The following is a 14,860-nucleotide window of genomic DNA, read 5'->3' as shown; positions in this document are numbered from 1 at the left end:
CTTCTGGATAAACAGTAATTTTGGTTAGACTTCAATGCTTATTTAAGCATTGAAGCAGCTCAGGTTAATTCACTGTAACAAATTATATTGCCTAATTAAACATAACAAATATTACTCTGTGACTAAAACACAGTGAATCCCATTACCAAAGTCATTCAGCTGCAAAGTGAAACTCTGGAATGGTTTCAATGCGCAGATCAGAAATCAAAATAAAATAAAACCTGAAGATATTTGGAGCACAGAATAGAAAGGGCAAGATTTCTTCAGTGGAAGGGAGCTCCCCATTTTGACATGGCCCAAAAAGCCAAACTTTCTGTCCCTTGGTTTAGCCACATGTGGAAAACTCATCAATCTCTTCAAGATTTCAAAGGCTACCACAGAAAGGCAGCTGCTGTTTGTAAAGCCTGGATAAAAAGTATTAGAATTATGTCAAAACCATTCACTTTTTCTAAACATCCAGAGCACAATGATTATTGCACAGCTGATCTGCTGTTTGGTAATAAAGAAAGAGTTTTTCATCAATAGAGGGGCAAAAGTATCTTCAACTGAGTAGGAATCCAAGGGTGCTACCTCTTCTGGTTTTCTTCTATTTGTTCAGGTTTCTGTTTTGGAGCTTGGCCATATAGCCTTTATTTACATGGCTGGCTAGCACTTAATGTGTGCAGATCTGTTGAGTTCAGTAAGATTACCCATCAGAGAAAGTAGCAGCTGATGTCAATACAGATTCTGAAATTTGGTTTCATTTCATTGCTAATGTATTTGCTCATTGCAAGACCCCCTGAAGAAATGTAAAGACTTTTCTGTAAAAGCCTACATTACTCTCCCACTTGCTATGGTTTGAAAACCTGGCCATAATTGTTTTTTTTTTAAGAAAAAACCCTCCCATCCCATGGAACCAAAGGACTGGAAAACCTCACCAGTACAGAGAAATAAAAGCTCACAGAACACCATGAGACCTTCTCAGTGCAGGATTTTCAACAGTGAAATGGAAAACAAAATAAACAAAAAGCTTAAATGACATTCAGGATCCAATGTAATTCATGTTTATCTTCACTGTGTACAGAAGGTGGAGCCAAATTCATAAGGATCTGTGAACTCATACTTCTTTCTTTGAATGGTTTTCTAGTATCTTTCCAGAGGGGCAGCAAGCTCAGAGGAGATATGATTGGAATTAGTTACGACATTGGGATAAAGCCTTTTAAGAACAACTTTTCTGGTGCTTAAGCTGTGTGTAATAAGGTTTAGGAGTTGCTTGGAACAGCTGAAAAGCTTCTGAGCCTCCATGTATTACCCTTCCCTGTTTTTGTCCATCAGCAAGCCAGGAGCAAATTCACATTTCTAAATGTAGCATGGGGAAGTGAGCAAACGGAGTATCAACGTGAAGAATGGTGATGTCTTCGTGGTAGGAAGTGGCAGGCACCAACAAGTACAAATAGCAGAGAGGAAAAAATAATCACCCCAAAATTTGAACACTGTATTTTTCTTCTTTGTTAAAGAGAAACACTCATTTAGCTGTTTTTACTGCTAGCCAATACGTCAAAAAGGAACTAGAGAACAGGACAGAATAATTTTCAGGTTAAAGAAGCCTGGCTTTATGAAATTTTGCTCCCAATCCTGGTTGTGTCATGGGCTGTCTGATTCAGATAAGCTACTGATATTCTCCATGACAAACTTCCTATCTTCATCGAAGAGGCTAATATAACATAACTTGTTCTACATTTGTGTTTATAAAACACTCTCAGATTCTAAACAGATGACTGTGCAACACTGCAAAATATTTCCAGAGTGGTGACCATTTGCTAGGCCAGGCTCTGATCCAATGGCATCTGTTACTGAGAACTTCTCCGTGCTTTCAGCTGAGGTGCTTCAGTCTTGATTTCCAGTTTCCAGCAGGGTCTCTTTCAAAAAACAGAAGTTTTTTGTTTTGCAGGCAGATCAGTAAGAGCAGAATCTATCGTGCTCTGACTAAGCCTCTTTTGCCCTGGGGAATGTGTAGCTTTAATAGCCCTGTAGCAAATCAATCTGAGAGACCAGTTCCAACAAGGAATGGTGATTGTGCAGGGAGTGTGATTATCCTACTTTTTATTATTACTATCCTTATGGTTATTAGAAAACCTTCTCTTACATGCTATGTGCTGTGCTACCCAAGTGGGAATAGCTCCTGCTTTGAGGGGTGACAGTTGCCTCTATTTGCCTTTGCTTTGAACCAGAAAAGACCCTTGGGAGCATAAAGGCTATTTCTAGTAGATCCTATGGTGCTGGGTGCTTCCAGTGGGCTCCAACCCAGTACTCCCAGCTGAAAGACCATTCAGGCACTGTGCCCAGCAGCTTCAGAGCTGTGTTATATTTCTATGTGATGTGAATTCCTTAAACAAACGAAAACCACTGGCTGCTTTGAAAACAAGAGAAAAAAGGCATTAGACTGCACATTTATGTGCTTAGGTAATCAAGAAATACCACATTATTGTTCCCTGGACATTCTGAGAAGCTTTTACCTCAATAGGGCATGAAACAGGGCCACGTATTATTCACAGTCTGTCTTTAAAGCCAAGTATGTGAGAGAGAATATTGGGGAAAACGTGCCGAAGCCCACGTGCCATCCAGGGACGTGGGTGAGTGCATGGCTGCCTTAGAAGGCACCCAAGAAGTTGTGTGTTGCACGTGGATAATCACCTCAGCTTATTGTATATTCAGCACACCTGATGGACTCCTCTCCCAGATTTCACAGGATGAGGACAGCACTGTGCAGGGGAGCACTGGGGAGTGAATTTTGCAACCAAACTGAAAACAAGTGAAGACATGCTGTTTGTCTCAAGAGCTCCGTAGATCACAGATGTGCCTAACTGGCAGTAGAGCCATGAACTCCACTGGCATTAATGGGAAATTTTGGAATGTTCAGAGGACTGGAGAGCCTTCCATATTAATAAAATCACTAGGGCTTTCCTGGCAAATCAAGTTACTAAAATACTTTTGAGGGAGTGTTAGGAGGCATTACACTATGAGGGTAAAGTTTCTGCATAGAATTCTGTACTTGTGCTCAGGTAATAAAGAGATAGAAAACAGTGGACTGAGGTCTTTATTAACCATGAAACTGTGTCACAGCCTGGGACTGCCAAAAAGCTGATTTATGATTCCCTTTGCTAAGTCTGTGTAGAAAAGCAGTAGTGGCGCTATGGGCTCTGAATTATTTCAGCCAAAAATTCAGCAGAGAGTGGACAGAAATCTTGCAGAAGTCACCCTGAGGTTTGGCCCTAACGATGCACTTGTTGAAGCCTGGGCTCCAGCACTGTGTCTGGGTCACGGTGCCAACATGCCCTTGCAGATTGTGCTGCAGCCTGCCAAACGAAAGGCAAACAGGTTCTGGAGTCCTAGCATTGCCATACTGACAGAATGCTTCACAGGACAGCACTGTTTGCTCCAAAAGGCAAAATGTCAGCGAATGGCTATATAGAACCCAGAGAGCTCTAGGCCCCAAAATCTTCATTTCTATATTGTAAAAAGATTCTGTGTTCCACAAATAAGGCTCCAAATCTAGCTGTGACCTTCTTACCCGTCTCTTAGTCCATAACTAAGAACAGACTTGCAAATCTGACACCCCCATGTTTTCTTGATGAACATAGCTTCAGCTGAATAGGGGCTGTGTGTGAAGACATTTGTTCAGTCTGAAAAGTTTATTTCCACTGGGATGCAAATGAGTGCGAGGCTTTCTGGTAACCTGATGAAATGCTAGGTCATTGCATCATCTAAAGCTAAGTATGTTCTGGTAATAGGCTGTGAAATGTGGTCATGCAGACATATTTCCAAAGTCTAAGAGACATTTCCAAGACATTTGTATCAGCACTAATAATAATAATAATAATTCCTGATTCTACACAGTATCATGGTGGAGACTCAAACTATTTTCCCTTTTCATGTGGATAATGCCATAGCAAAGCCAAGTGTTATGCTTATTGTGGCTGCAAAGTTATTCTTCCTTCCTTACCAACACACATCTCAGTTTTCCAAAGTGGATTTTAAGACTGTTGGGCTTCTCACAAATACTCTTTGTGTATTTAAGTGGAGAAATATTTCTCAGTCCTTTTTTTTAGAAGCCAGAATGTTTGAAAAATTGCAGTGCCTGTGCAGGAAAATGCATGGAAAAATGCAAGATCAGGCAAGCTGGACTCTCTGATCCTGCCAGCTTTGACAGGCAATGATAGCATTGCATTCGAGCATGCCATAATTCAAGTGTTTTTTTCCTGGTATAATTCTGCTTTTCTAAGGGGCAGCTCTTTCAGCAGGAACTGTACAACATCCCAAATCTCTTCACTGTCTCTGTACTGGCACACATGTAGCCATTTTGTACTTTGCTCCAGAGTAAGCAATGTTCATGGGGCAGAGTAGTCTAATCGCTGTCTCCACCATAGTGGTGAAGCAGCAAAACACTGTGGTTTGCATAGTACAGTCTTCTTCATTCTCAAGAAGAGCCCACAGCCTGTTAACACAAAGCTCTGTTTCTCTTACTGTGAAGAGAAAACACAACCTTAAAACAACACTTGGAGGACATGAAGAAAAGGTTTCTGTCTACCACATGGCTTGGACAAGTGTAGAAACTGAACGAGCTGTCAAAATTAACAGTCAGTATCAAAGGGAAGGGGGCAAGCCTGGGAAACCAGACGTCTCTGACTGTAGCTGAAGGTGTGTGGTTGTACTAGCTCTTTTCCTCAAACAGGAGGCAGTGTGGTCTGCTACAAAGAGCTCCAGAGCCAGGGGTTTGTTTCCCAGCTTCAAAGCTCCCTACTGAGTATCTTTCTCCAAAGAACTTGTCTTAGTTCTCTTCTCCAGAGAGTTCTTGTTGAAAAACAGCAGGTATGGGCTGTGAAAAATAAGAAGTAACATTTAGGTTGTGTTGTAGACTTACAATATTCTGTATTTCAAGAAACTGCAAAGAAGACCTTTATTCAGGAACTTCTCAATGGCCACTACTGGACTTCTCATCTCCTTTATAGCATTCAAAAAGGGAAAGCTTTTTTATCCATGCTACTTAGTCCAGAAATGGCCCATGAGATTAACATGAATTGAAACCCAAATGAGTCTGCTACAGCTCAAAATGTGAAACTTCATTGAGAACTCTCTAACCACAAAGACATCTAGAGAAGTTCTTAAGCAGTCCCACGGAGGAGCCAATACCCCACGACACGAACAAGTACAAGACCAGTCCTGATGCAGTTTGGACTCCATGTGTGAGGAGCTTAACACAGGGAGAGATATAATTTAATCTGTTCTACAGAGGAGGCATTTTTCAAGAAGCACTTAAACAGGGACTGGTCAGGAGTGAAGGCAAACTAGTTTTGTTCTGATTGAACACATCAGTTTTGGAGCATGTTTTCATTCTGTAAAATACACTCAGAAATCAGAAATTCTTTCTTCTCCCTCTTGAAAACTGATTCTCCATACTATGCTTTATTTTCTGAAGTTTCCTGGAAAGAGTTTCCTGGAATGTGAGCTCATTTCTGCATTTCTCCCATGGGATGGATGGACACACACACACACAAACACACACACACAAATAATAATAAAAAAATGTGTGATGTGTATCTCCTGTAGAAACAAACAGGCTGCTCCTGGTGTGTACTTTCATGTGTGCACGTAAAGGAAACTGACCAAAGTCAACAAAGCTCTGTTCCCAACAAAAAGTAGAGAGGGCTTGAGAGGTCTTCCTCTCCTGCATGGTAGCAAGGAGGCAATAGAAGGAGCAGCTCTGCACTCCAGCCCCAGCATCCAGGAGGTTCATGCTGGTTACCCATTAATCCCTTTCATGCATTATTCCCTTTCCCTGTAGTATAACTTGTGCTGCACACCAGAGAGCCAAATCGTTTCATCTGTCCCGGGCAAGCCCAGATCTGGAGAAAATGCCACCCAGGTGCCTTTAGTGACCAGCGTGGTGGGGGTTGGATGCTGCCTTCTCCTTTGATTTGTCTTGTTACATCAGCAAAAGTGGACTTCAATGCCTTGGCGCTCTCCTTCTCCCCGGGCTGGTTTTTGCTGTGCCTTCAGTTCTCTCCCCCCTCCCCCGCTTCCCCCTCTCCCAGCCCCTCCTCCCGGGCTCCAACCCCTCCCTCTCCCCTCCTCTTCCCCGTCAGAGCCTTGCAAACTTGTTAAAAGCTCTCCCAGTGTTCCAAGTTAGAAAAAACTTTTACGAGGTATCAGCACTTTTCTTTCATTAGCGGGGAAGGAAGGATGAAAAATCCAAAGCAGCCGTAGACTTTTAAAGTTTCAATAGACAGGTCTGAGTGCCTGAACGTGCTCTTCCATTTTTACTTTAACCCTCCAAAGAAGTATTCTGATCCAGTTTCACTGCTGAGCAGCCAGGGTAAGTTGAAAGTTTTCCTTTTTCATCTTTTTTTGTGCCTCACTTTTTCTGAAAACCCTTCTCTTCTTTCTTTTCTTGTGGGTTTTTTTCACCCGAAGAATTCGGTGTGTTGTTGCGCTGGTGAGTGAACTTGGGTAGAAATCCGCATCTCTAAAAGCGTGAGTTCTCTTAAAGTGCTGAGTTCTTTTCGTCATCTTTCTATAAGTTGTTTGTTTGTTGTTTGGGGTTTCCCCCCCACCCCCAAATGTTCCACTTTTTACAACTTGTAACCTTGTTGCACTGAAGAAGAAGCTGCGGTGAAGTTGTAATCGCGGGGCTGAGCTACATACTTGTTGCTTGTGTTTGGGTGACTCGCTCCTCGCTGCTTGTCTCGGACTAAATGAGCTCCTTTAAAGAAAAAAAAAAAAGAAAGGAAAAAACCTGAGGTGCTAAAATCTTCAGGCTCCGCCGTTGTATCCCAATTGCATCAGAAGTTAGTAAGAGGGAGACCTAGTCCCGAGTTTGTTCCGTTTCTGCCCCACACGTTTTGCTTCCCTATGGAAATCCTGGTTGATGCCTGCAAGCTGGCGCAGAGCAAGGGTCTTAATTAGGTGCTTTGTTAAATGCTGCAGCTTCTGAAGTGGTGACTTTCACGTGGTCTTCCTGATAAGTTTTCCCTCTTTTCTGTTAAATAGATGTGATAAAATCCAGACGTGGGTTATGGATTTTTAACCTGGTTTGTATATAGTTACTCTGTTTTAGCAACCTCGGTGAAGGATTTTAGAGAAGGAATGTGAGATATCATGATATGCCTTACCACGTTGGCAATGTCTGTGAAAGTCTTGGGGAGCTGTAAACCAAAGTTTTCTAGGAAGAGCTGTGCAAGAATATCCAGACTATGTGTCATAAGCCCAATATCATACATTTCCTTTATATTACCTCGAAGGCTTAAATACCAAAACGTGGAGGAAAAAAAAAAAAAAGCTTCAGCAGCATCTCTTGGAGAAGTAAAAAGTTTTTAACACTGCAAGACTTGGAGTGATTTCTTATAGCAATTGTTGCCTGCTGCTTGCCAGTAGTTAAAGAACAACACGAGGAGGCAGGAAAAGAGCCTTCATCTGAAAGACAGACGAAGCACAGAGTATCTTATCGAGTAACACCTTCTCCTCCTAAACAAGAATACCATGTGCTTATGTGTCCTCACTTTTCGCCTTGAGATAAGCAGTGAGCCTCGTGGAGTATTTTTGTTTGAGGAGTTTCTTTTGATTTTTGTGTGTGAGATTCATGCCAAAAAAACTCCGCAAACAACCAACAACCAAAAATCTAAAACAAAACCCACAAAAAAAACCCCAACCAACCTGGTAATGGGGATAAAAATGGACTATGGGCACCTTGTGTCTTACTTCTGTGTGTTCATGTGTGTAGTGTGTGCACACAGGGAGCAAGCTGGAGGACTTGAGTAGAGCTTTCATCTTTCCATTTATAACATCTGGACAGCACACTACAACTGCAGCATTTAAGCCTCTAGTCTTTCGAGATGTTTACTGAAGTGTTTCCTTCAAAAACTTCAAAGCAAAACACTGGCAGTGACCCATGATACCTAACAAGCATACAAATGGGAGAAGGGCAAGCAGCAAGCTGAGCTCAGGAGAGGAAAGAGAAAGAGACGTAAGGGATTTGATTTGCGACATAAATCTAAATGCTTAAACACTCAGGAGTGCAAAGAGATTCAACACTGTAAAGTTATCTCAGCTCTCCTCTTATGCAAGCTGAAAAAAAACCTATTTGTCTCTGAAACAAACTTCAGCTTAGGCCAAGGATTCCTGTGGGCATAAGGTTAGATGACATTGAGCAATGTGTCTGTTTCATCAGATGCGTTGATGCCTTTCCGCTGGTCTCTGTTATCTCCTCCTTCTGCAGCCCACTGAATTTATCTTGCTTGGAGGCACCTGGTCTGTCATTTATGCCACACATACGTTTTAGACATCCATATTTCAAAATCCCCCACCAGGAGTATGGGAGGGCCCAAGGTCCCCCTCAGAGAATTCAGCATTTCCTCTCTTCATTCCAAAGTGAGGCAGGAAAGGGATGATTCAGGGTAATAACACAGAGGGTAGGGTAGACCTGCCTTGTACAGCCAGAGGATGGCTAAGAAAGTGCTTCCAGTTGCTTTTGCAGCTAGGCACTAGAATTAAATTAGGTGGGGAGGGTACAACACGGGGAGGTAAAGGCTGTGGGGTAAATCCTCTCCCAGGCTGACCATCAGCAATGCTAGCAGACAATGAAAAAGAACCCAGAGCTGTGGCACTTTAAATTCTAGTTACTGCAGTCATTTAGTGCCTAATCTTTGTCCGCTGGATGAAGTGAACTGAAGCTCATCTACAGACATACAAATGAACTACACCTTCCCAGGGGAATGTCTGGAAGACATTTGCTGATTTTTGTAAGATTTCATAGAACTAACTAGCCTTCTCTATTCCAGCCTGTCCAAACCCCATCAGTTGTACATCACAGCTGCTTTCTCTGCAGTATTAGTTGCTTTGGGGAAATACTCAAGCTGAATGATGTTCAGGGTCCAGAATCTTCTCTTTTGTTGGCTGTTTGTGTGTATGAGCTCACATTAAAAGGTAGGAAAGGCTGGAAAATCAAAACTTTGGCCTGTGTCCCAACTGCTTCAGCCACACTGTCCAGTTTTAAATCCCATTCTAACCCTTACTGCTCCTCCATCCGCTAGCATGTGACCTTCTAACACTGGTCAGACCTGGGCATGTTACCACAGCACTGAGCTTGCATTATTCGTCCTGGAAAATATGAACCAGATGACACGATGAATGCTGTCCATAAAAAATAGTTCTAGAATTTCTTAATTGTGGCTTACAAATCAAATTTCTTATATATGTGGTCATCCCAAACCCACGCAGATGAATGCCGTCCTATCTCCTGCTGCTCTATGGCTTTTTCCCCCCTATCTTTACCCACACACAGTAGGACATGGAAGAAATCCATCTTTTAAAGAATTTACTAGGCCAGCATTAGTCTGTGTCAAGAAAAGGTTATAATCTTGTAGAGTAATAATCAGCAAGAACTCCTGAAATACACATACTCATCACCAGCCGTGCCCTTAAGTTCCTGGCTTGCTGAAATTGTATCAATTGCTCAGGTCGACCTGTGCCATGCAGTGGACTCATTTAAGGTGTTTGGAAGTGTAGAATTGAAGTCCAGAATGCTGAAGAAGTATTTTTAAAGGTCACTTGCCATCCATTTCAAACGATTTACAAAGCTAGATTATTAAATAACGTGCTCCTTGCAAACCTTCTTTTTACACCTAGCAAAGAGCTGTTGTAATCAGTTAACAAAAACTGTCTTTCAGTGCCCTGAAAATAAACAAGCTGATGAATGAAGTTTCTCTACAACGAAGTACTGTGTTTCATAAAGCAATAGAATACACTTAAGCAAAGGAATAATATATTTGTGCCACCACGAGGTTATCTGCTTAACAGTCCAGTGTTTTGAACCGGTGTGTGGGGTTTTTATCAGCAGCAAAGGCTAGCATGTAACTGATCTCCTTAAAAAACTGGTGCTTTGCAAAACTATGTATGAGTAATTCAAGCGTGGAATGTTTCCTCCTGGAGTTTATATTGCCAGAGGACAAAAATGAAGCTTAGCAATTTTGCATACTGAAGCAAATTAAAAAATAGGTAGTATAATCTCAAAAGATTGCAGGTGTGGGACTAAGTAGGTAAAAACTGAAGTAAATCATGTTGCAGTAATGGACCCAAGTGGGGTGTAACTAAAAAACAAACAACAAGTAACTACCTAGAAATAACACCCCCTCTGTTTTCTCAATCAAACTTCCAATCTGAAATAACATTTAAGCTATTAAAAAAAAAAAAAGAGAGAGAGATTTGTTGAGTCTGAGGAAAGTCTGTTAATGCAGTAGTTTGGAATCATCAGGAAGCTGACTAATTAAATCAAGAAGCTGTTACTTGAAAAAGGCTCCTTCTGTCCACTTCTGCTTCTAGGACATGGAGCACATAGCTTGCCTTTAAAACAAACTTCACGTGTTGTATACTTACAGGCTGTTCTTTGCTTTAACAATCCCAGCCTGAGAAAGAACGTGGTCACATTTCATTCCAGATTTTTTTTTTTTTCCAGAGACCTCTGCACTCGTGTGCCCGACTCCTTCTCTTGCCACCCTGAGTCCCTAAAGGCAAACCAAACTTTCCTGGGAAGGACTAAAGATAGGGATGGCTGAAGGGATGTGTCAGAGATAAACACAGTGTGCTGTGCACTCCTTCCAGCTCAGCCTTCCAGATTCAAAAGTCTGAAGCAATCCTGATCCTTTGCTGGGGCTTCATTCATGTGAAGAATTAATTACAGGAGGAAGGGTCTGCACACCAGTAGGTAAAGGTCATAGCAAGCTGACTAAGCAGGCTGAGGAAATAGCCCTGGGCTATTTTTCAGGGGTTCAAAGATAATTGGCATTTCAGAGCTATCGGAGCGAGTACTTTAAACACTTGTCTCCCATTATTCTCTCAGACTCTTTCCGATGGCAGGAACGGTGTGTTTTTATTTGGCATCTATTGTTATGGTTGAGTTTGCCAGACTTACAATCTTGTGTTTCCAGTGAGTCACTGCTTCTTGAAAAAAAAAAAAGTGCTAAAGCTTCCTATTCTATGAATTATCCAAAAAAAACCCCCAACTTTTTCTATAAATGACCTTTGCTAGGAAATATATCCATGATGTGATGGGAAGGAAATAAAGTGGACGTTATTGAAACTATTGATACCAGGAAGGGATTACTCAGCATGCATGGAACAAATGTCTATACCCAGCAGCATCTGCTTTGAAAGGGAAGCTTTGTGATGATGTCTTTTAAGTGCCTGACTTCACATGCTCATTCACATGCAGCAAGTGATAAGCTAAGTTTTTTATGCAGCTAAGTTTACCATTCGTGAATTGATAAATAATCCTATGGTGAATTTATGGGGTTTTTTACTTCCCAGGAATCTAGACTCTCAAGTAAACCATTTCATTTCTTCTGTGTCATCCTGTGTATCTCCAGATATCCCTGAGAAGCTGCCTGTGTCCCAGAAATAGGCACTTTAAAATGCAAGTCGAGAGACACAATTTAAACTTGCAGTGTTCAACCCTTGGAATGCAAAGTGCACGCCAGCAGTTGCCTTAAAAACAGAAAGAGCTCATTTACCTTTTTTCCTTGTTAAATCTTTTTTTTTTTTTTCCTTTTCAAAACATAGTGAAGGAATTTAAATACAAAAAGATGCGAGTACAAAGATGGAACTACAATAAATTAAGCAAGCCACAGATAAACAGGAAAGCAGTCCCTCCAATATTGTAACTTGAGCTTAACTACACTTTGTACATTTACTATTTTTGGTTCCTTTTTAAAAGTACAGGTAGAGAAAACTAGCTTTGATCTTTCTGCTGCAAATACTGATGTATAAACTTTATTTAGATAGTGAGTTTTTTTCTGAAGTTGAGTACAGTATAAACTTGGCACCATCAGGAACTATACTCTCAAACATATTACACACAAGGCAGCGATATGCAAGAACTGTTTAATGTTGCTGCAGGAAAACTAGCACACACTTTACAGTGGCAAAACTTCAGATATCCAACCCTAACACCAATTTAGTACAACCCTTTGTAGTTGGATTTGGTTTCTTATTATCTTTAAGAGTGAACATAAAAATTACTGTGAATGATCAGCTCTGTATGAGAGAAATCTTTCACTTACTCTGAGCACATTCAGGCAGTGCCACTAAGAACTTCCACACTCTGCTTCAGTGGTATGTCACAGCTGTTTCTACCTGAGGCAGATGTAGATCACTGAACTGAGCCTGCCACCAAGGAAGCTGAGCCCAACCACAGTGACAAATGAGAGTTGCCCTAGACTCCTTGAAAATGAATGAAATGAGAAACTTCTTTTTTCCTTTGTGCTCTGGGACATTCTGTGTTTAGCTTTTCTGTTCCCACTTTACATGCAGACTAGCTAGAACACCGATTTCTCTTCAGATCGTGTAAAACACATGGGTTTAAAATAAAGCTGACATTAAAAATGCTTTATTAGCACTGTGATTCACTGTATCAAAGCTGTTAAAGTTCTGTCTTAACAATCACTTTTTTTTCCCCTTTGTGTCCTTCTTTAGCCAGCATCCTGTGAAGATGGGTGATTGGAGTGCCTTGGGAAAACTTCTTGACAAGGTTCAAGCCTATTCTACGGCAGGAGGGAAAGTGTGGCTGTCTGTCCTCTTCATTTTCCGAATCTTGCTGCTGGGGACAGCAGTTGAATCTGCTTGGGGAGATGAACAGTCTGCTTTTCGGTGCAACACTCAACAGCCTGGTTGCGAGAATGTCTGCTATGACAAGTCCTTCCCCATCTCCCATGTACGCTTCTGGGTTCTGCAGATCATATTTGTGTCTGTGCCTACCCTTTTATACCTGGCACACGTGTTCTATGTAATGAGGAAAGAAGAGAAGCTGAACAAAAGAGAAGAGGAGCTCAAGGTGGTCCAAAATGATGGTGTGAATGTGGATATGCACCTCAAGCAAATAGAAATTAAGAAATTCAAGTATGGGATTGAAGAGCATGGCAAAGTGAAGATGCGTGGGGGACTGCTCCGTACTTACATCATCAGCATCCTGTTTAAATCTGTCTTCGAGGTGGCCTTCTTGCTGATCCAGTGGTACATTTATGGGTTCAGTCTGAATGCCATCTACACCTGTGAGCGAGACCCATGCCCACACAGAGTGGACTGCTTCCTCTCCCGCCCAACTGAGAAAACCATCTTCATCCTCTTCATGCTGGTTGTGTCCTTGGTATCTCTTGCCTTAAACATCATCGAGCTTTTCTATGTGTTCTTCAAGGGCGTCAAGGATCGTGTGAAAGGGAAAACCGACCCCTATTCCCACAGCGGCACCATGAGCCCTTCCAAGGACTGCGGCTCCCCCAAATACGCTTATTACAATGGCTGCTCCTCGCCAACTGCCCCCTTGTCTCCCATGTCTCCCCCAGGGTACAAGCTGGTGACCGGAGAGAGGAACAATTCCTCCTGTCGTAACTACAATAAGCAAGCCAGCGAGCAAAACTGGGCCAACTACAGCGCGGAGCAGAACAGAATGGGGCAGGCTGGCAGCACCATCTCCAACTCGCACGCCCAGCCCTTCGACTTCTCCGACGAGCACCAGAACACTAAAAAACTGGCATCAGGACACGAGCTGCAACCCCTCACCATTGTGGACCAGAGGCCTCCCAGCAGAGCCAGCAGCCGAGCTAGCAGCAGGCCTCGACCTGATGACCTGGAGATCTAAGCTTCTAGCTGCAGTACTTGCTCAGCTATGACACGACACGCATTGGAAGATGCAGACAGTGCTGATCTTGTTCCAGTGGAGGTGGTACTTAACAGTCTCAAGCAGGAGATTTTAACAATCATCAAAACAAACAAAACAAGCGAACAAACTTTTAAAATACTTGCTGTTTTTTTGGGAGGGAATATGGGTTTGGTGTGGGGTGGTACAGTACACGTTGGTATTTAATGTAGCTGGTTTAAAGAGTTTAAATACTAAAAAAAAATACCCAAAAACAAAAACCCACAAAAAAAAAAAAAAAGGTAGTCAGTACTAAGGTAGGGGGTTGTTTTTCTAGAAAGGCTGTAAATATCTGAGTGTGTGTGTGTGTACTATCGTGTTTGTTTCTAAAGAATCTTCTGTAATACTAAACCCCAGTAATAACTGAACTCACATTTGTCAGGGCAAAGTGCTGCCTGAAGATGAAAACAATTTTTCCTACTCAACAAGCAAAAAAAAAAAAAAAGAAAAAAGAAAAAAAAAAAGGCCAGGATTGCCTCTGATCATTTCCCTGTCAAGAACATTCCATTATTAGAAAGTGCACTTTGAAGGTAAAAGTTTCCTATGTTGTCAAAAGGCTTCTGTGAGGACAATCTACAGCCTTTGAATCATTCAACACAAATTTCAGACATGGCCCACTGAGAAATACTTTGGTCACCTGCTTTTCCAGCCCTTCACACAGGTAGATTTTTGTGATGTGCATAAGTGGGATGGCTCCACACTTGTAGAACCAGCAACTACACTCTTGCCCACAGCGATATTCATGTCCTGCTGCTCGCCTACAGTTTAATTAGCATCATGTGAAACCCGGTTTGCTGCCATTTACAGATCTAAGTATTAAGACAGGCAAGCAACTACCTTTAGTGAATTTTTGTCACACCTTTTTGTATATTAAGAGTGGACAGGTGTGTGTGGATGTGGAGGGAAGGGTATACACGAAACACCCTGGGGAGCATATGCTGAGAAACAAACGCACACAGATTACTTGCAGTTGCTACATTCTCATGGGTATTGTGAAGATATGGGCCACTAAGGTGTTTACATTCTCTGATTCCTTCAATGCAAGTGAAGCACATGTCATTATATTTTTTTAATTCTAGAGAATATTTTCCATGTATCCTAAATGGATGCTTTTTTAAAAATGAAAAAAAAAATAAATAA

At 41.8% G+C, this 14,860-nt stretch overlaps 1 protein-coding gene across 1 annotated transcript; it reads left to right on the top strand.

Moving 5' to 3' along the window:
• The first annotated feature begins 6,190 nt into the window (after positions 1–6,190).
• Positions 6,191–14,140, top strand: GJA1 (gap junction protein alpha 1). Its single transcript, XM_054393183.1, has 2 exons — positions 6,191–6,352; positions 12,502–14,140. Exon 2 carries the CDS (start codon positions 12,518–12,520, stop codon positions 13,661–13,663), a length of 1,146 nt encoding a protein of 381 aa, XP_054249158.1. The 5' UTR covers positions 6,191–6,352; positions 12,502–12,517; the 3' UTR covers positions 13,664–14,140.
• Positions 14,141–14,860: the final 720 nt, after the last annotated feature.

The sequence above is a fragment of the Indicator indicator genome, chromosome 27, assembly GCF_027791375.1.
Source record: "Indicator indicator isolate 239-I01 chromosome 27, UM_Iind_1.1, whole genome shotgun sequence".
NCBI classification, from domain to species: Eukaryota; Metazoa; Chordata; class Aves; order Piciformes; family Indicatoridae; genus Indicator; species Indicator indicator.
This window is presented reverse-complemented; position numbering and strand designations above follow the sequence as displayed.

What these genes read in the sequence shown, in the direction of transcription:
- GJA1 (XM_054393183.1), top strand. Translation starts at nt 12,518, where the DNA reads ATGGGTGATTGGAGTGCCTTGGGAAAACTTCTTGACAAGGTTCAAGCC.